This window comes from Martes martes (assembly GCF_963455335.1).
Source record: "Martes martes genome assembly, chromosome: 7".
In the NCBI taxonomy this organism is placed as follows: Eukaryota; Metazoa; Chordata; class Mammalia; order Carnivora; family Mustelidae; genus Martes; species Martes martes.
In genome coordinates, this window is record NC_137894.1 from 133292419 (window position 1) to 133314308 (window position 21890).

Below are 21890 nucleotides of genomic sequence, written 5' to 3' on the forward strand. Positions count from 1 at the left end.
TCTACATGCTGACTACTAGATGACTTTCAAAAACTTCTAACATGAGCCCTTTACAGATAAGCTTCATACCATATCCTCAGTTGAATGGTGATGTATTTAAAACCCTACAAAATTCTACATAATTGGCTAGAGTCAGAACATAGTTCTTTAATATTCCACCAGGCAAAGAAAAAAGGTAATTTGTCTGCATTTGTTTGGTGAGTGGGATCCAGGAGCCTCATTTGTGCCAAAGAATGAAAGGATTTGTAAAGACTAAAAAGAAAATGTTAAAAAAAGGATTAAGAAATATCAATATGGAGTAAGGAAGCAAACATGTCTATGGCAAGTATTATTCAAGGGGCAAAATGAAGCGGTTAGAAAAAAACAAAACAAAAAGTAAAACGAAATGCTGAGCTCTTTCTGCAGGTTGGGACCAGACCCCCCAATCCAGCAGCAGAAGGAAAAACTACTTCAGGGAGCAAAGGAAAAGAGGTGAAGGGCATGTAGAAGAGAGGGTTTACAAAAAGCAGCAGAGCTCAGAAAAGTTTCTAGACCAAATGTTTTTTTAACTGGTGCCTTCCCATTTTTACATTTTAAATGTTGGTTTAACTAATTCACACTACTTTTAACAGAATTATGTATTACTGCAGGATTAATTTGGAACACAACCTACTAAAGATGAAGTATCCAACTGTAATGTAAAACCCAGGAGAATAAGCAAGTCTTAAATCTCAGGGGACTATAAAAGCAAACATTTTGTTACTCTCAAGAATAAGATTTTACCAAGAGAAGAGGTCTGGCTCTTCTAATCTACTGTGCATTCAATAGCAGTTATGTCATCAAATGCTCTTCCTTTTGAATTTCAAATTAAAATGTAGGAAAACAATTTGGTGGTGGCGTTTTTCAACACATACATTAATAAAAGCATACGGTATAATAGATGTGCTGCTTAAGCAAGCACACGTAAAGCATTTTTGTCCGTATTTGTATTTGTAAAATAAAAGACAAATCTTTTGTCTCATAAGACACACTTGAGAATAAAACACTAAAATTTAAATCGAAAACTATTCCTAATATTATAAATAGGTGCTTTCTCAATTAGGAGTATTGGGGAAAGTAAAAATGTCTTCAGTTCTATCCAGAGGTTGAGAAATTCAACACAGATATATGCAAATATATACATAAATACCCAATTGACCATACTTTACCATTAATGGAATATTTTAGTTCCATGTCATTTACCAGGTCCTAGTAATTATGAAATAAAGGACACCAATTTTTAAGTAATACAAAATACATATTCTAGTGAAATAAAATAATCAAGCTGGCTTATCAAGCTGAGGGCCATTATCTGTATTCCTAAACAAGCTCCCTGCTCAGTCCATATCTGTTCCTATTATATTGTCGAGATGTTGGAGGAAAGATGCTGCATTAGCATTAATTTGGAGAAGGAAAAAAAATGAAAAGCCAACTTAAGGCATCTGTTTACATTTATATAACTGCACTAAAGTGATTTTGCTATTTAAAATTGACTAAACCAATCTGATCATTTTGCTGAAACAGTGCAACGTAAGGCATGCATAATGCAACAGGCTCATGGTGACATGCAGAGAAAGCTCGGAGAACTGAAAACGACAGGAGAGGAACGGGAGGAAAGAGAAAGGCCATCTGAATGCTTTCTTGGGACTGACAGAACAGGTTAGAAGGTCTGTTACAGGCATGCTAAGCTTGGTGGAATTTTAAAATACCATACCTTAGGGGTGATCCGATGAGCAATGTAGGAGGGGTAGGGTTACTCCCTGCATTGTGCCGGCGCCGTACTGCCTGGCGCCTAAATGTGCTGCGTTCGCGGCGAAAGGACACTGCCTCCTCGCTGGCCTGTGCCGCTGCATCAAGATAGACTTAGGTCAAATAGGAGCCTAGGTCACAGATGTACATAGCAGCTGAGCCTGCCTCTCCCCTGACTTCCCACCCTCAAAGGTAAAGGGAACTCGTCTAGGTGAGCCAAACAGTTTTCATACATAAGCTGTTAATTTATCGTAGCCAGGAATACACAAAACGAACACGTCATTTATTCAAATTGTTTCTTTAAAAATGTTTCTAATGTATCTGGCCTTACTATCTTCTCTTCAATTTCAACTTCCTATTTTAATATCTCTGTTGCTTTAAATCTCTTTCTAAAAGCCTCGATTTAATCCCATGATCCTCTATTCCTCCTTTAATTAAGTCAACCCCAAAAGTACAGTATTTGTTAGTTCCAGCTAACAGGAATGGGGCATTACTTTCTCACTCTCAAGAGGACAGTTCAAGCAAGTAATGGTAAAACGTCATTTCTGATGCTGAGGAGTATGGCGGTCCTTTATCCCACACTGCCCTGGGCCACAACTTTGGCAGCTTTTTAAATGTTTAATTCAAGACAGCATGGTCATATCATAACAGTAAGGTAGTTTGCTTCCATCAAACAGTATTCAACTCTGCACCCCAGCACAGGTCCCCTCAACACTAGGAAGCAAGTATCAGCTAGATGACAAGTACAGAAACTCATAGCTTAATCCAAAAGCAATAAAGTACTAACTAAAACCAAATACACAATGACCAAATCACAACAATGCCATTAAAGAATTATGTAAAATTTTATAAAACCATTCTCATTGACTGATTTCAGTTTCTAAAACAAAATGCAAAATGATGCTTATTATCTAAATTTAAAACAACTGTTTCTTAGTGATCTGAATGTTGTGATCTAAATATTTTAAGGATGATCTTGACTATGACAAAGGGTATTTTCATACCAAATATGAATAAAGACAAAACAACTTAGTACAGCAGCATTCTTTCCAAACACTTTTTTCCTATTCAGTATGAAAAGGAGTACAAATCCAAGAATGTTGTATTCATATTTCAGTTCTGCTGCAAACTTTTTGAAAATTTTAAAAGCGTAGTTACTAATTCTCAAATCATTATTCTGCTTAGCAATACACATTTCCACCAATGTGAATGTTGATTTTTTTAATGTTTTAACTTCCATATTTTTAATGTTCTTAATGTTTACATTTTTTATCCCTTCCCCAGACTGCACCAGTGAACATTCTTTATGTAATGACTCTCTTATGATTAGGAATGTACACACTACCTCCAGAAGGCATAGTGTTTCTGTGTAGGCATTGTTTTCTTTTACTGCAGGAATGACAAGCACATAATTATTTCATCCATTTGGCAAGCTTCTGCCAGTGAGAAGTAGAAGTCACAAATTACAGGACACTTACTTACATATTTTATTTTTCAGCTCATACACCACAGTGACATTCTAAAGTTAGGCAACTACATAAGAGTGAGGCTTTGGTGCTTTGGCTCCAAATCAGACTTGACTCCTTGAGCTAATATTTCTTTCCTTTTTTTTCTCCAGTTTCACTGAGATATAATGAAAGTTCCCTTAAATGTGAAAAAGGTTACTTGTGAGAGCTCACATATGCAAAAATTACATATGACCTGTGAGAACAAATGATCATTAAACCTGGTCATCTAGAACCGTGCTGTCCAACATGGTAGCCACTAGCCATATGTGGCTATTTAAACTTATATTAATTAAAATTAAGAAGGATTAAAAATCAGTTTATCAGATTCCTGCACCACAGTGCAAGTGTTCAGTAAGTACATGACTAGTGGCTACCATTACTGGGGCAATATGAATGCAGAATATTTCCAACATCACAGAAAGTCGTATTGGACAGTGCTGATCTAGAAATTCAAGGACACCTTCCTGTCACCACAATCTACAAAGCATATTGTATGCTTAGCCTACTCCTGACAACTGTGACCTCAATAAAAGGAAAATGCAACCACCACTGTCACAAAGGAGAAAACATACTAGCAGGGTAGGCACTGGATAAAGGGTAAAACAAAGAACACAAGCTACTTGCAGGAAGACATGCAAACTTACATGAGTGACTGGTATTCCTGTTGGTGGCTCTTAGATATCAGCAAGGTTAACTCAGGTTATGGAATTTAAAATTACTCTTTCGAAACTCAAGACATTTGTGATCTTATACTAAAGATTTCTATTACAGTGTAACAAACGACTGCTCAATTTACAGTCGTAACTTAAGAAAATTATACATATTCTCTCTAGTTTTAGATATCTAGTTTAGATAATTTTATTCCTTATCTAAGATATAATTTATGAAAAATAACTTAATCCATAAAATGTATTAAAATTACTCCAACAGATTTCGTATTTATAATCATTGAATACTGAGAATAAAAGAAGGGAAACAGGCAACAGTATTTTTTTACTCTCTTCCTTCTACTGAAGACATAATGGTGTGAATTTTAAATAAAAGCCAGTTACCCCATAATACTAAATGAAAACACAAACTACAGTATCCATTTATAGTCAAAATGTTCTTTGGCTTCTTCAGAAAACAACTTTTTTGGCTATTATCACACCATTTATATTTTGTCTTTTGCCAAAGAACTGCATAATACTACTCATTCTCCTAACCAAATAGTTTTGGAAACACTTCAAGATGAAAGTTTAGACATCGACTGAACAATGTTTTTAAAAGGAGTTATGATTATTGCCTGTGTTGTCCTTGTAACATTCAGGGTGTAAACATCTACAGCTAAAAGAATTTTCAATGTTTACTATCGCAACTACTTTAACAGCAGCTAGGGTCACACACTCAACTGAAGACAGCTATGCCATAGTTCATGTCACAACAAATAAGACTAAACCACACCCCCTGAGGAATGTACTACTTAGACCGATCATCTCTATTCAGAATAGGAGCCGGAGAGGTCCAGTTCTACTCCTGACAAGGAAAGAAAAGTGTCTTAACAGCTTAAAATAATTTGCTGTAAGCACAATCATACAAGTTAAAGCCACTTGATGAAAATTCACTTCTACAACCCAATTATAACAAACTCTTTTTGAATCCTTTAAATTTGTAAGAGAAAGAAAACAAAGCACATGCAAAAAAATCTTTGAACTAGGGAACCAGACAGGAGGGACAAAACACTCTAAAACGTGGTTTTGAAGTTGACATTTTGACATTGCTTGAAACCCAGAATGAGATTAGCTAGAATAATAACAGCATAAAATGCAAACAGTGAAAATTTAACACTCTGGCTACAACTAAAGTTAAAGGATGTGTAGGTAAAGGAGGAAAAAAATACAACCATTAATCTAACTGATTGAAAAACCATAAATAACAGGACAGATTTAAAAATACTTTCAAGGACATATACTTAGACAACTGTGAATCTTTTAATTCAAAATCACAAATCATTTCTTTGTGTTAGAAAACTTCAAGAGACTGAATTATAAGCACAAGTTTAAGAGAGAACCTTGGATCATGTGGCTCTTTACTTTTGAGAAAGTAAGACAATCATTCGATTAAGTTTAAACATTTACTGGGGGACTAAGAGCAATTCATGCACAAGTCACAGAGATCCTAAGATATTTTAGACAGGTGTGTGAGCCGATCTATCCTAAAGATCCTAAAGATCTTTGATCCTAAAGATCAAATAAAAACCCAAACCACAACACATACCTCCCACTTCAGAAGTGACTTCCCGTTTACCCAAATGAGTTAAGGAAAATTCTCTAAATTCTGTGCTGAATTTTTTAGTACATGATTTATTCTTATATTGGGGATAGTGAAACAACAAACTATCAGTTTGTTTTACTCTGTGAATGGAAACAGGAAAAACATCAAAGGCAATAAGTACTTTCGGGATGGCGGGGAGGTACAAAAGAGGGAGGTAGGAGGCGAGGGTTATCCATATTCTATCTCAAACACTGGAAAGCTATAACTGTAAGTACGTACAGAAAAAGACACCACCTGAAAACATATCAATCATATATAGCTGATTGCTTAATGTAAGGTTTCAAATGTAGTAAGTTATCATCTAGTCGCTATATACAGTCGTGAATGGCCTCTTTGATAGCCCAGTTGCTATTAAAATGAATAAAAATTTAGACAAAACTACTCAAAGGTGTTATTTTCAGTAGGGAATGTTTATTATAGGAAAAAGTAAATTTGGGGCAATTGTGAAAATAAAAAGTTGAGTTTTGGTACCTCAAAGAGATTAGAAGCAAATGATACTAGGAAATGAGACTTTAAAGAGAGACAAAAATACAGACAAGTACATATAAATCTCAGAAAAATAAAATATATACACAGACATCCTGAAATACACTGAATATTCTTCAAGATAAAACTATTTTACTTAAGAATATAAAGTTACTACATAAAGAAATACACATTCAAATGATTATACAAAAGACATTTTCAAAGAAATAGTTTAAGACTAGGCAGGAAACCCATCTGATTTAAACATCTTTTCCCCTTCTTACTTTCCACGTCAGCCAAGGATGATGCTAACACCAGCATGCCAAGATTTTGTTCTAAAATAAAAACAAATACTCATCAGTGTCATTTTCTGGGAGGCTAAAGAACACTGAAAGTCTACTGCACAACCTCGAAACATTCATTCTGAATTAAAACAATTTTAAACTGTGAACACATTTTAAAGGACTACTTTACTTTTCGACAAGTGAGCCAGCAAACAGCAACCAACAAGAAAAGGATTAGCTCTGGATCTTGAGTGAGAGAGTTTGCATTCCTACTGATAGCTTTCACAATCCCAGGCAGCCAAACAATCCAGGTGGGTAGACAAAATGCTTTCAAGAAATCAAACCACACTCTGGAGTCGTGATACACACACAACAGTTCCTAAAAGCCACAGTTTCAGGATCACTTACTTTCAACAGTGGCTTCTAGTGTTTTTTAATCCTTTGTAAATAGGACAAAAAGATATAGACCCTTTCCCAGAAAACTGCACCCAGAAACTATTTTGCATATATTCTCAGAGATGCACCTAAGAAGGGATCACTACTGGAGAATATATATTTGAAGTGACATCTATTTGAAGAGGGAACTTTCCTTAACAAATGATTAAAAGGCAGTTTTTATAGTAAATATATATACTTATATATTATATAATAGTTTCCATAATAAACCTACAATTTACAGAGCACTTTTACAAATCTAAGCTCACTGGAGTCCAAGAGTTAATGGTGACTCAGACCTAGCCAGCTATTATTTCTGTTTTATAATTGAGGAAACTGAGGCACCGATTTAATGACTTGCCTAGTATATCCAGCTGGTAATTAGACGTGGTATTAAAATGTAACTGTTTAATTCCTTATCTAGAACTTTTCTGCTACTAGAAAGAAAAATACTGTAATGTCTGCCTCTACCATACAAAATCTGGCATGAGCTGGTTTGGGGAATTCTATACACCTAACCCTTACTTGCCTCATCAGTATCTTCTCTTCATACTGCTTTAAGATAATTTTCCCAAGTGAATGAAGCATGCAAATCTGTTTACTACACTGAATGAGCATCCTTCTCTGTTTTATATGCCTAAACTTTCTTCTCCATATAGATTAATATAACCCTTTCCCTGAATCAGCGTCCGTTGCATTCATATTTATTACTGAATTGTACTACACTACAGCATTCAGCTATGATCCCACCATGTCCTTTGAATACTATCAGATTAAAAAGACAATCTGCCCCTTCATTTAATGGCCTACCCTGTATGTATGGTCACTGCAGCTTCTCCTTTCATATTCGTAGCAAATTTCTGCTGCTTTCTTTACTTTCACCTTTCCAAGCACCAATCCCCTCTACTAACATGCTGCTTCTAACTTGCCACATGGACCGAGGGATCAGAAAATTAATGTATTAGAATTTAGAGTCCCTCTATTCAGTAAAGTACAAAAGCTTTAATTCTCATGTTCTTGTCTGTTCAGTGGTCTTCCTAAGGTTCAGTGCTATCTGGGTTCAAGTAACTGACCTTCAAATTACACAAAAAACCCTCATAAGTTATTTACTGAGTTTTGGTTTTTCTTTGGATAAAGTAATATTCACTTAACAAAAGATTAACTTTGGTTCCCAATACAAAAATAATAATAGTATCCTATTACAAGCTTATAGAATAGGGACCCAAACATTACATTTAAAATAATTTTCTCAAACAGAAAAACAGAGGTTAAGAAATTAAGAGGAAAAAAAATTATAAAGAATAGAGCAAATATAAACCTTTCCATTCTGGTTGTTCTTCATAATCTGTTGAATCATGCAGTAAATTAAGGGATGCAAAATAAAATGGTTTTGAAAAGCAGTGTAGGCTACACAACATGACACTTTTCTACCATATATAACTTATCTGAAATTTTTCCTTTAAATATTAGCCATAAATTATTAAAGACACACTTTATAATTATAAAAGAAAATTTAAATATAAAAGACATCAACAACAGAAAAATGCTTTAGTTTGCACCTAAAACTTTTTTCCTGCCTAAACAGGAAAACTGATGAAATCCAATTTTAATATTTTTTAAAAGATTTTATTTATTTATTTGACAGAGAGAGAGATCCCAAGTAGGCAGAGAGGCAGGCAGAGAGATAGGGGGAAGCAGGCTCCCCGCTGAGCAAAGAGCACGATGCGGGCCTCGATCCCAGGACCCTGGGATCATGACCTGAGCGGAAGGCAGAGGCTTAGTCCACTGAGCCACCCAGGCGCCCCTGAAATCGAATTTTAATAGAAGTACTTCATTATTGGTGAGAAGTCCTATGAAAACAATCACTTGTGACTGAATATCAAAGGTAAATTATAGGACATACCTATTGCCAAAATAAGATTAAAATCCTATTACTTGATTAAATGTTAATATTTTTCTGTTGATACTATTTAAGAAATTAGGAATACCAATATTCTTATTTTTATGACTATCGAGTTTCACAATGGCCCGATTAGAAATCTCTGATCTATGTCTAAATTGGATCATTTTCTTCTACTTTAAGGACAGGATACATTTGAGTCTGTATAATAGAAATAGTACCACTATTAAGCATTTCCTATGTGCTAGGCAACACTCTAAGCATTTTACATCTGGGAATTCCTTCCATCCTCACAGCAACCCTGTGAGATGAAAAAGCTGAGGCTTCAAGAAGATAAGCAGCTTTCCTACAACAGAGTGCATATACACAGGCAAGGTGTCCGAGTTCATGTTATCATGTTAGATCACCTGTTTTAGAATATTGGATTCTAGAACTTTAGAGTACATTTTCTAGATTTTACCCTTCCATACTGCCAACATCGTTCAGCTTAAAAATAAAACAGTCATTGGAGAACTCATCAACACTTTCAAGTTCCTTAGAATAAAATCTATTTATGGTTTATGTATGACCATATGAATGGTCAAACAGCATCCTGTTTTGTTGACATGTTTTAGGAGTATGGTATGTAAGAACAGATAGCCCAGAAAAATATCTCCTAAAGTTCCAGAAAGGACTGTAGCAATTAAAGCTTATATAAACAAATCTTTACCAATTATTCAACATTTTAGGTAATTTTTAATTGCCCCCTCACTACCTCCAATCTTCCAAAAAGCCCAAACAAAACTAATAAAATGTAATAAAAAAACTAACTAAATATAAATCCTCCACATTATTTAAGCAGTTTAGTTTTACTCTTATTTCATTCTAAACACAATGAAACTCAAATAAAAAGAGCCCCTACGATGTTCTTCCTTTGGCAAAAAAATAAATAAAATTCTTTTTAACAGCCCACAGACTATCACATTTATTCCATCAAAGTATATGGAAATTTTCAGTTCATCTTCTGTTTCTTATTAACATTCAATGAGTTGTTTGTTTTTAAAAAATAAGAACACAAACAAAAGAAGACAAAACCTGGAATCGGGAAAAATAAAAGCTTGTATTAGCCAAAGATCTGCACCAAGAAGCAAATAAAACCTTCCATGTAACTTTTCCTAAAAATCAGAACACCTCATATTCTCTGAAAGGAAATGACATTTTAAATACAAAGACATAAGGATTTACTATAGCTCTTGTCCATATGTTTTTTTTTTAGTATTTAAATTTCCACAGTATTTAGATTTAGAATAGTAGTACTTTTCTACCATAGCATGTTCATTCTTTTAAAATTTACTTTAATGACATCTTGAAAAATTAAACTATACTTTAAAACCCAATAGTTTCTTGCATAGTCATGAACATTTCTGGTATGGCTTGTGTGAGAAATCACTAAAGCATTTCAAGACCTTTTATAAAAAACAGAATGATAGCCACATCAAAGATTCAAGGGAATTTAATTACTATATGGTCACCAAATGGTTATAATCATTTCAGATATAATTAGTTCTCAATATTCAAGTCTGATAGAATGTCTCTTCTTTAAAGATCATTTTTTAAATTCCCATTAGAGATTAATCTGTATTAGAAATGATACCAACGGAAACAGAATTTTTACAAGGGACAAGCTTGAATACAGGGAATAAAGTGAAATATAAAAAAAAACTATAATGCCAGCAACAGAAGACGTCCGAATTCTTGTGAACCTACTCAAGAAGCAGATTCCATAATAACCACAACGGAATAAACTAACTATTCTGGGTAGGAGGAAATAGCGAGAAACAACTCTGAAATAAATAAAATGGCCAAAACACTGACAATATAAAACCACCCACTGAATTTCGCACAATTTCCCATAAATCTCAAATAAATAAGCTTTTAACCAAAACACCATCACTGTTATCACAGAGAGCATTATGTATCCACGGAGGGATACTAAATGCTGATATAAACTAGAAATTTAATAAACCGTAAGTGTGAAGCTAAAAGAAAAAGTATGTTAATGCCTGATACTTGAATAAGCAAGAAATAAAACCAAAGTGACAGACCGAAAAAGAGGCACAAGTTTTCAAAGTACACAGTCAGAGATAAAGTAATATTTGGAAAAATCTTACATAACCGATTGAGTGATCTAATTCTGAAGGCTCAGTGGCACACACTGTATGCGAGATGACTAAAAATGGTTTGTGACCTAATAAATTTCAACATTTTCCTGTTGCTACTGTCGTACAAAGAAAGAAGAGAACCGATTTTTGTTATTCCTGGTAAAACATCAGGAGGTGGCAATGGACTTTTTTAGAAAAACCCAAGGCCAAGAAAGAATTGATATATTCAAATAACACAACTGAAAATATATTTCTCGGTGTTCATACCAAAGCCTCTTCTGAGACAACCATCTCCTCCTACATGGAAGCAAGTTTATTTTAACAACACCGCGGAAGGAGGGATAGTAACACAAAGCATATTTTAGAAAGTACCACTCTCATCCATAGTACCAACAACTGCAGTGACTCTTGGGAAATCTCTTCCTGTGACTTACTTACCTCCACTGCCTGCATCTTGCTCCTCGCCTTCAGGAAACGCAACCTGGCTTGGCAAGCTATTCCTCGACCGAGTGACCGTCTCTAACTGGGAAGCCCGGCCCAATAAAGATAGCTCATCTAGCACCTCTCCCTCTTTGGCCTCGAGATCTGATTTTGAAGTGGTTAAGGGTTTTATACTTTCGGGTGCCATCAGCCTGTTGGAGTCATTCAAACACGCTACCGTACCACTGTCCAGGCTCAACACCCGGGCCCGAGTCTTGGCACTGTTTGTGCTGGAAGTCCGACGTGCTGTCCGCTTTTTGCCAGTTCCGTCAGGACCCAGGTGGGCTTTGTGTGCGTGCTCGGAGTCAGCGCCCCTTTCTTTAGGGACGTGTTTGGTCTTTAGGGCACTGTATCTGCCCTCAGGAGACTGACACGAATGAGAAGTGGTGCTAGAAGAGCTATCGCTGCTGAACTGGTGGGCAGACTGAACACTTGACGCTCTGCTCAAGTCACTTTGGTCACTCGAGTCCTCATCGTGACAGAATATAGCACTATGTGGCTTTGTGCCAGCAACACCTCGAAAGGAAACATAGTCCCTATGCCGACTTGAATCAAAACTGCTGGCCCGTTTTTTTCCTGTCCGTCTCCGGCCTGATTTATGGGCAGAGGCTGTCCGGTGGATCAAGCTTGACGATTTGGGCCGTACGTCCCCTTCCTTTTGCTTTCCACTACTGTCTTTAGCAACTTTGGTGTCCACTGGAACAGCAGACTTTTCACTCTGCTCCTCTTTGTTTTCGGCAGTTTTCTCGAGTGGTTTGTCCTCCTGGGACGTAAACTCGTTCGCGTGGGGATTTTTATTGGCTTCTTCAGACGCAGAGGTGCTGAGGCCTCTCTGATTGTGCACGTCATCGGAGGTACTGGACTCCTTGGGCTCTTGAACCCCACTGTTGGTACTCACTTCCAAGGCGGTCTTTTCGCTGCTAGTCCTTTTGTCACTGGTACAGCTACTCTTGTCCTCTGGGTCAGCACAGCCCTCTTTCTTCCTGCCACCTTTCTTTCCTGCTCTAGGAGACTCCTCATGCTCCGACAGGATGCTCTCTATGTGAGTTGAGCTGGTCTGCTCACTTTTGTAGCTGCTGACCGTACTGTTGGTGTCACGGTCCGTCCCACTGCAGTAGCTCTCTGTTGACCCGCTACTCCGCGTGCTCAGGCTCCTCAGGCTGTCCATGCTTTTGTCTGCTTTCAAAGGTCTGCTCTTCCCACTTCTTGGAGGTGGCTGAGAATTACTGTTTTTCAGCTCACCAACAAGCTGAAATTCCCCAGACAAACAAGAATTTTCCACCAAGGATTCTTTGGATCCAGAATGAGGCTTGGAAGATTCTAACTCACTAACTGGATCCAAGCCCCGTCTTTGCTGATAGAGGGGGAAGTCATTCAGGGAAGTGTCTGGGAAAGCCACCGCAGAGCTAGAAGTCCGTGGTACCCCTCGTGGCCGGTGATCTTTTCTATAAGAGTGTGAATGTAAAGGGACGAGAGAAGCTACTTCCGTATCACAGGCATTGGACAGAGACTGATCGATGTGGTGGTGGTGGCTGTGACTCGGCAAGCTCACTTTGTCACTGAAGTCCCTTGGTAAGTCCTGCCCACAGGAGGATAAGGAAGGCTGAATGGAGATGAAGGAATCATTGGAGACCAGACGGAAGAGCTTCCGATCAGTTGCCAGATCTGTTGCAAACACATATTTGGAAATGTTAACACAAATCTGTCATCTGCTTTTCTACTGCTTAACAATGGAAAGAACTCACACCACACCGTAAAACGAGGAAAAACAAGTTCCCAAGTAGTTCACTGAATTAAAGTTGGCCAGTCATTCCAAAGAGCTGGTTTCTATTTCACAGCTGCACAAAGAGAGCATTCTATTGACAGAATGAACTGAACCTCTAAATCCTCAAATGGCCGGAGAAAAGGTTTCAGAGACTATCAACAATAAGAGGCAACACAGCATTATATTTAAAACAGCCCTGGATTTTTTCTTTCGTAAAGATTTTATCTGAAGTAATTTCTACACCCACTGTGGGGTTTGAACTTACTCTCCCGAGATCAAGAATCGCATGCTCCACGGAATGAGCCAGCCCGGTGCCCCATAAAGCAGCCATGGATTTTTATGTGAAGTGTGTCTCTAGCTTACTAACTGCATAGCCCTGGGTTACCTTTCCAAGCCTTGGTTTCCTCATCTATAAAACAGGACCTCAGAATCATTAAGTAGCACCATGAAATAACTGAGTTAACGTGCTTTAGCATATACACGGCTTGGCACAATGCCTGACACGATTAACAGTAGCTACACTGTTTTAGTTCACTGACACAATACAAAATCTTTTTTGAAAAACTAATGTGATTATCTTACTTAAAAAAAAAAAAAAAACACTAGAAAGAGGAAAAAAAAAAATGAAAGGCTGAACAATCCCCAAGGAAGACATGATACAATGATGTAAGATTTTGCTGTTCACAATGACCGAAAAGATTAAAATAGTTGTGGAGCAAAATACACTTTCACTTTCATCATTCATGCAACAATTACAAAATATCTCATGAAAAACTACATTATCCGTGTCAGACCATTCCTTTAACCCTCCACTTAGGGCAGTGATTAGTGACTTGAATTTCCATACTCACTATGTACACAGATGTAAATAAATTCACCTACCTACCTACATTGTAATTTCTCTTGAAACAGCCTGGCAACTGAACTGTACAACAGGTGACTTTTTATACACTTTTGAAAGACAAGTATAGCTGAATCTGCTGTTAGTTCAATAAAAAGAAAAATGACTATTTTATTTGTTATAAGTGCATAGTAAAAACACAATGACAGATTCTGCAGTTAAGTCAGACCCCTCTCAGGAGAATCTCAATAATAAAAGCATACCCTTCCCAAGATTGATATAAAATAAAAATGAATTACTAGAAATGTGTGTGTACTTTTAAAAAATCTAAACCTAGACTAGATTTAAATAATTAAAAACTTAGAAACAGCCTCTAGAATATACCACATAAATTGATTTATAAATGACCTATCAGGCTCTATCTTAGGTTTTAAAGTCCTCAGCTTTAAGTAAAATTCATGTTCTTTATCCAGAACAGCTGCCACTGTACTTGGGTTCTAAATATCAAAATTTAAAAGTTAGCATCATATTTAACCTTTTGTAATATTAAATCATAAAGTTATTTCTAAAAACTCTCTCTATATCTCTACTAAACAATTAGAAATAGTGTGATATTCACATTTCAAAGTTATGGATTTTATAGAACAAAAACTTAACTGAACAAATAACTGAAAATCATTAATTCTAATATACAAGAAAAAACTTTTTTAAAAAATGCTAATAATCAAAACCAATTCCCCTCTAAGACATTAATAAACCAGAAATATAAGTTTTTCATTTAAAAAGACAAGGCCAAACTTACTGTAATACATGTACTCTTTTCAATGTGGCTAAATATACCATAAAAAATTTAATCTCATCAGGAAGAACTTTAGGTGGTTTTAGGAAATTTTCAAGTAAATATGCTTGCTTGGATGCTTTTCTTACTGGTAGCAATATAGTCAAAGACAGGCTCAAATCAACACAAAGAGATACTATTTTTCATAAGCAAACTTTTTTTTCAATGACTGCTACTTCCTGGCATTTAGGGTAAGAAAGGCATGCGCACATGCTGCTTGTCCTGGTGCAAACTGGTGTAACCTTCTATAAAGCAATCTAGCAATATGGCCAAAAGTCTTCCAAAGATATACTCACCCATTATCACTCATCTTTTTCTAGAAATTGCTGCTAAAGGATAAAATCAGGTATGTATATAAAGTTTTAGCCACAAATTGTTCATTTCAGATTATTATAAAACTTAAAACCTTAAAGGTATTAAAATGTCCAATTAAAAAAGGTTGAATAAACTAGATTGTCTACTAAAACATCACACAGGCACTAAAAATGTTTTCAAAGATTACATACTCATATGAGAAAAAGCAGTTTAGTGAAAATGATGATACTATATAAAAAGTATGGTTCCAATCTATAAGAGTTAAAAATATAAAGAGTATATTTGGATATGTGTATAGGAAATTAAAGGTAAGATACCTACAGCATAAAGTCCTGACATGCTATATAACATGCTAAGTCAAGGAAGCCAGACACAAAAAGCCACATATTCTATAATCCCATTTATATGAAATATACAGAATAGGCAAATGCAGAGAGACAGAAAATAGATCAGTGGTTGCCAGGGGCTGGGGGACAGAGGAAATGGGGAGTGTAATGCGTATGGGTTTCTTGTTGGGGTGACAAAAATGTTCTGGAATTGGATAGTGGTGATGAGCATACAACCATGTGAAATTACTAAAAATCACTGAATTGTATACTTTTTTTTTTAAGATTTCATTTATTTATTTGACAGACAGAGATCACAAGGAAGCAGAGAGGCAGGGAGAGAGACAGAGGGGGAAGCAGGCTCCCTGCTGAGCAGAGAGCCCGATGCAGGGCTCGATCCCAGGACCCTGGGATCATGACCTGAGCCGAAGGCAGAAGCTTTAACCCACTGAGCCACCCAGGCACTCCTGAATTATATACTTAAGAAGAGTGAACTCTGGGACTCCTGGGTGGCTTAGTCAGTTAAGCAGCTGTCTTCAGCTCAGGTCATGATCCCAGGGTCCTGGGATCGAGCCCTGCCTGTTTCTTCCACTCTCTCTGCCTGCAGCTCCCCCTGCTTGTGCTCTCTCTCTTACTATCCCTCTCTATGTGTCAAATAAATAAAATCTTTTTTAAAAAAAGTGAATTCATAGTATTTGAATTACATCACAATACAAAAATAATTTTAAAAAGTGATGCACCAAAACACATTGTTATTTCGGTGTCAGAAGTGTGAATTATTTTCTTCATATTAACTATTTTTTTCTAAAATTAACATATGTTACTTTCCTAAACAAAAACCACATTTCCTCCTCTCTTCTGGATCATCTCCACCAATTATAAAAACAAGCTGTTCTCTTACGCATTCTTACAAAATCTGAATCTCTCCTTTATCCTCCCTTCCCCTTCTGGCTTTCACCTTCCATCTCTGACCCTCTTACACAAATTCACCAAAAATAGTCTGTATTGCCTCTTTTCAGTTCTCCTCTAATTCTCTCCTACTTGTATTCTGACCCCCCTCATGAATATGCTTATCAAGGTCACCAACAACCTCTGCACTGCTAATCTCAATGTCAAGTCTCAGTCTCATATCACCTGGCTTATGAGTAATGTCTGACAAAGTTGACCACAGCATTCTCCTTGAAAAACTAGGATACAACACTCTAGGTCTTCCTGCACCACCCCCCCCAGTTGCTCCTACTCAGTCTCCTGCACCTATTTTTTTTAATTTTTAATTTTTTTAAATTTTTTTTATTATCATGTAATGTATTATTAGTCCCAGGGGTAAAGGTCTGTGAATCGCCAGGTTTACACACTTCATAGCACATACCTTCCCCAATGTCCATAACCCCACCACCCTCTCCCTAACCCCCTCCCCCCAGCAACCCTCAGTTTGTTTCATGAGATTAAGAGTCTCTTATGGTTTGTCTCCCTCCCAATTCCATCTTGTTTCATTTATTCTTTTCCTGCCCCCAAACCCCCCACACTGCCTCTCAACTTCCTCATATCGGGGAGATCATATGATAATTGTCTTTCTCTGATTGACTTATTTCGCTAAACATAATACCCTCTAGTTCTCCTGCACCTATTAAACGGGAGTGGCTCAAAGTTCAATCCTGGGAACTTCTCGTTCCATCTACACATCCTCTTTTCTATCTCTCGTCCAGTATTCTGGTCCCATGATAACTAAAATTCAGGAATCCCTGTAACTAGTTTCCTCCATCTTCTAGTCAGCCCCCACACTCATATGGGAATAGGCTAACATAATGATCTTAGGTAAGGAAAACATGAGTGTGGCTGGAGAGGGAAACTGTATGTAAGTCCTTCTTAAAAGTGAAAAAAGCACAACCCACATCCCTACATTCTCAGGTCACTCTCAATCACACTGAATTATGTTGATAAAACGAGTGCCAACTAATCACTAACTGCCAACCAACTAAAGGTCGCTACCCTGTAAACCCAAACCAGCTAGAGAACTTAATGCGCCCCAACTGATAATTAAGCCAGAATGAACATCTGCCACTAGGTGGTGCCAAATCATAGCCGCGACCAACAAATTTGGATCAGGGCAGGCAGGACACGGGAATTCCAGGTTAGGCTAACCATGCAGGCTTGCCCAGTTAGTTTATGAACTTCATGATAACCCATTTTGCTAGTATCTATACACTGAAAACTCCTAATTTTAAAATCTCAACCCATACTTCTTACCTGAAGTCCAGACCTAATTATACACTAATTATTGCCCCTTAGAGGTCTAACAGCATCTCAGACTGATATGCCCAAAATTGAACTCCCTATCTTACCCTCGTCCCTGCTCTCCCTGCTTCTAAATCTGCTCCTTCTCAGTTTTCCCCCTTCCCATCTTCCCCATCACTTAACTCAAACACCTTACAGTCATCCATGAGTACTATTTCTCTCACATAATGTATCCATCAACATCAAGATAGCCTCTCATTAATATCTTCTACATACACAGTCAGACTACTTCTCACTGCCCTCATCTGTGCCCTGGATTACGGTAATCATCTGCTAACTGGGCTTCCTGATTCAGCCTCTGCCCTTTTTAATCTCAACATAGGAGCCACAGTGATTCTGTAAAATTGTAACTGACATCACGAAACTCTTTCTGCTCAAAACCCTTTGGCAGTTCCTCATCTCACTGGGAATTAAAGCCACATCTTTATTTTTTTTTTAAGATTTTATTTCTTTATTTATTTGAGAGAGAGCACACGCATGAGAGAGAGAACACGGGGAAGGGGAGGGGAATCAGGCAGCAGAGAGAGGGAGAGGGAAAAGCAGTCTCCCAGGACTCCAGGATCAGACCTGGGCCGAAGGCAGATGCCCCACCAACTGAGCCACCCAGGTACCCAAAACCGGAGTCTTTAAAATGGCCTACAAGACTGTGCAATTTGTCCCCTCACTTACCTCACATTAACCACACAATTTCTCAAACCTGACAGGCATGTTTTAACTTTAAGACTTTTGCCGATGCTGTTACCTCTGCATAGAGAGAGTCCCTCCCTCCAAATACCCTGATAGCTCACTCCTTCACCTCCTTCAGATCTTTGCTTCCAGCAAGGCTTTCTTCCCTTGACCACCCCATTTGAACTAAAATCCCCCCAGTCCCCACCATTCCCTATCTTCTGTCCCTACGACTGCATATAGATTTGATTTATACTTGCATGATTCCATACTAGTAGTATAGAAGCCACAGAACAGTAGAATTTTTTGTCTGTTCACTGATTTATTTCCGGTACTTAGAATGGGGTGCTCTGAGCACATAATGAGTACTAAATAGTATCTTTTAAATGTCATCTTTGTGTGTTATCTGCTGAATGTTTAATGTTATCATATTAAAATGACAGAAGTTACAAAACTATCTAAAAGTGGTGTAACAGAAATTGAAAGCATGATTCAAAACTAGACTTCAATCATAGGACTGCCATTTTGTACCTATGTGACTTTGGGCAAGTTTCTTATAACCTCTAAGCCATGATATGTTCATCTGTAATGTGAGAATCATATTATTAACCTCAAATGCTTATAATGAAGATTGTGTGTATGCTTATAAAATGCTTAAAAGAAGACCTAAACCACCGGGTGACAAACTAAGAGCCACTGAGCCAAATTGGCTCTCTGCCTGCTTCTGAAAAAGGCTTTAGTATAACACAACCATGCGTACTCATTTACGTGCTGTTTATGGCTCCTTGCACGCTACAATGGCAGTGGAGTAGTTGCAAAAGAGACCATATGGCCTACAAAGCTATATGACCATTTATGGAAGAAGTCTGCTGACCCCTAGCCTAAATAATAGTGTGTGCTCGGTGAGTATTAGACATCGCTGTCTACGTCAATATGAACCTGCAGGAGAGGCTTGTGTGCATATAATTCCCAACATGAAAGACTACAAAACTCTTGCTTATGCGTGGTACTTTCCAGATACAAAATAAAGAAATAGGATCTTAAATGCAGTGGCACTAGCCCGAGATCATTACCTAATTTTTGAGACATTCTAATGATTATATATCACAGAAAACAATACTGTAATTCTCAAACTTATCAATTCACCTTAACCTTTTATAAGAAAATAGTTTCTATATTATATAGTGTGTTCCGAAGTTTTTTACAGGGGAGGGGTATGTTGGCAGGAATAGTCCATAAAAGAAAATAAATGATGGGGTACTGCAATTCCAAAAAGCAGTTATAGCACGATAAACTTATATTCCAAGTACCTGGAACAAAACATGCTTGTAAGAATTGGTTGTAAGAATTGCTTGTAAAATATTAAACAGGAAAATGTCATAATTTAGAAAGCTATTTGTAACTATAAATAAATTTCCTGTACTTAATTATGAAACTTATCAGCCTGCCTGCCCTCCAAAAAATCACATATAGACCAATAAAAACAACAGGTTAGAAATAGGGAAACAGTTTTCTGTCTCATTGATTATGTAACTTGGGATAATCTCCATTTGAAAATGGAATAACATATCCATCCTTTCATGTCTGAAAATTAAAAATGAAACATAAAAATGTGACATTTAAAAAAAAAAAACTCCATTAAATCCAAAATACTCATTTATAAGGAACTGAATTAGGAGAGAAGGAAAAACACTTAAAGCCCAAATTTCCATTAAAAATCTGCTACAGGAGGCACCATGTCAGAGGCAGACATGGTTTCTCTAAGTCCAATAAGTTAGTTCTCTATTAAAACATACTGTCGGGTAAGATACAGAGCAACTGACATTTAGAGGTCATACTGGATGGAAAGTAACAGTCTTACATACTAGGTTACTAAACTAGGCAAGATGCTCTGACCCACTACAGACTAGCAGATTATCTCCCATCTCACACTCACTCCAGGGCACAGGCTCATAAAATTTTTCTCTCCGTGTCAACTTGGCAGAACATGTGTAACTGAATTCCAGAAAGCTAAAAGTACTTCTAACACTGTTTTACTATTATCCTAGTTAATAACTTTATTTTAATGTTTCTTAAAGATATCATATTAAATTATTATAAACTTCTGCCAAAATGTAAACAGCATATTCTACAACTCACCGTGGCCACCACAATATATAACGTCAGTGTGAAGTATAATGTTCTTACCTTGTTCTTCACTTCCTTCCTTACAAAGACTAGAGCTCTGGCCCAGACTTAAACTGATATCATCAGAAGTCTTAGCAGTGTCTGTATCTCCTACGAAGTTAAGAGAAACATGTGAACACATTATATTAAAAGTAAAGTCTGTACAGGGTGGTATAACAAGGAAGGATATAACTACACTAGTTTACTATATACTATACTAGTATACGATGTCTACGAGAGCAGTTTTTGCATACCACGGGTTATGATAACGGATGACGCACTGAACTAATGGGAAGCATCACGGACTATGAGACCACATCTTTATTCTCACAGCACTATAAACCAAATAATACAAAAAGCTTCATATGGTTAGCTAATAAAACTTTCTTTAAAAAGAAGCACTTTCTTAAAAGAAATGGAAATTACGTAATAACAAAACAATATACATTTCCTTCCCCAGGAAAATTATAAAAATGCCCCTAAAAAAGTATAGGGTAAAACAATTTATCTGAAATAGATGCAAGTAAAAGGTATATGTGAGATGTACAGAAAACATTTTCCCTCTTTTTTACTGTCTTATTTGTACCCAATTTAAAGGTTGCACATTAAATTATTCGGTTTTCCACAAATCTCACCAAAACCCATGAAAAGTATTGTCCTTCAAGGCAGAAAGTTTCTTATATACCACAACCTATAATTCACACAATGTAATGCAAATATTCAAAGATGTCTGTGAGATTTGGATGGTGAAAGGAGAATCCAATATAAATCAAGCAACCTTTAACATAAGATACATAACTGCATCTACAAATTAATTTCAAGAATGACCTTTCATGACATGTGAATATATAGTATTCAGTTTTCTTTATTACGTCAAAAATGCAATGGAATGTCACAGGCCACTTTCAACTTAGATAATGTCTACCTTTAATAGTTGCTGCTGTTCCAAGACGAGAGGAACCAGATCCAATCTGAAAATATGATATTAAGGAAAACTAATTAAAATGCTATGTCATTATCAATATGGCCTAGCAAGATCATCAGGCTAAACAATCATATTATCAAAACACGCTATCAGTCACTTGTATTGAAAGATACCCGCTGGGCATGCTGTCTCAGAGCCACATAACCTGTTTGCTGCGGCACATTTTGCACGTCTGCTGTAGATGTGCTAGGGCACGGAGTCCCTTTGCTTGCTCAGGACTGACGGGTCCCACAGAGCGGGATGCCTCCTCCAACACCCAGCAGTCCACGACATACAATTACTAACTTTTTTTTAATTATATCATGACATGCTCATATTATAAATAAAAGCAAAACCTGGTGTTAAGTCTATCTGAAACAAATTTAGACTTATCAGGGCATGTAAAAGGAAGGTTTGGGAC

General features: G+C 36.9%; 1 protein-coding gene across 3 annotated transcripts in view; it reads right to left on the reverse strand.

Annotated features, from left to right (window-relative positions):
• The window catches only part of PCNX1 (pecanex 1), a 151603-nt gene that overhangs the window by 76640 nt on the left and 53073 nt on the right, over window positions 1-21890 (reverse strand). For 2 of the 3 annotated variants that reach the window (XM_080808812.1, XM_080808811.1), the window contains exons 4-6: window positions 21431-21476; window positions 20527-20616; window positions 11252-12958 (exon numbers count right to left, since the gene is read on the reverse strand). In XM_080808812.1, the coding sequence (XP_080664938.1) occupies window positions 11252-12958; window positions 20527-20616; window positions 21431-21476 (1843 nt within the window). Of the gene's footprint in view, window positions 1-1732; window positions 1866-11251; window positions 12959-20526; window positions 20617-21430; window positions 21477-21890 lie in introns of all 3 variants that reach the window. The other variant, XM_080808813.1, reaches the window with a different exon arrangement.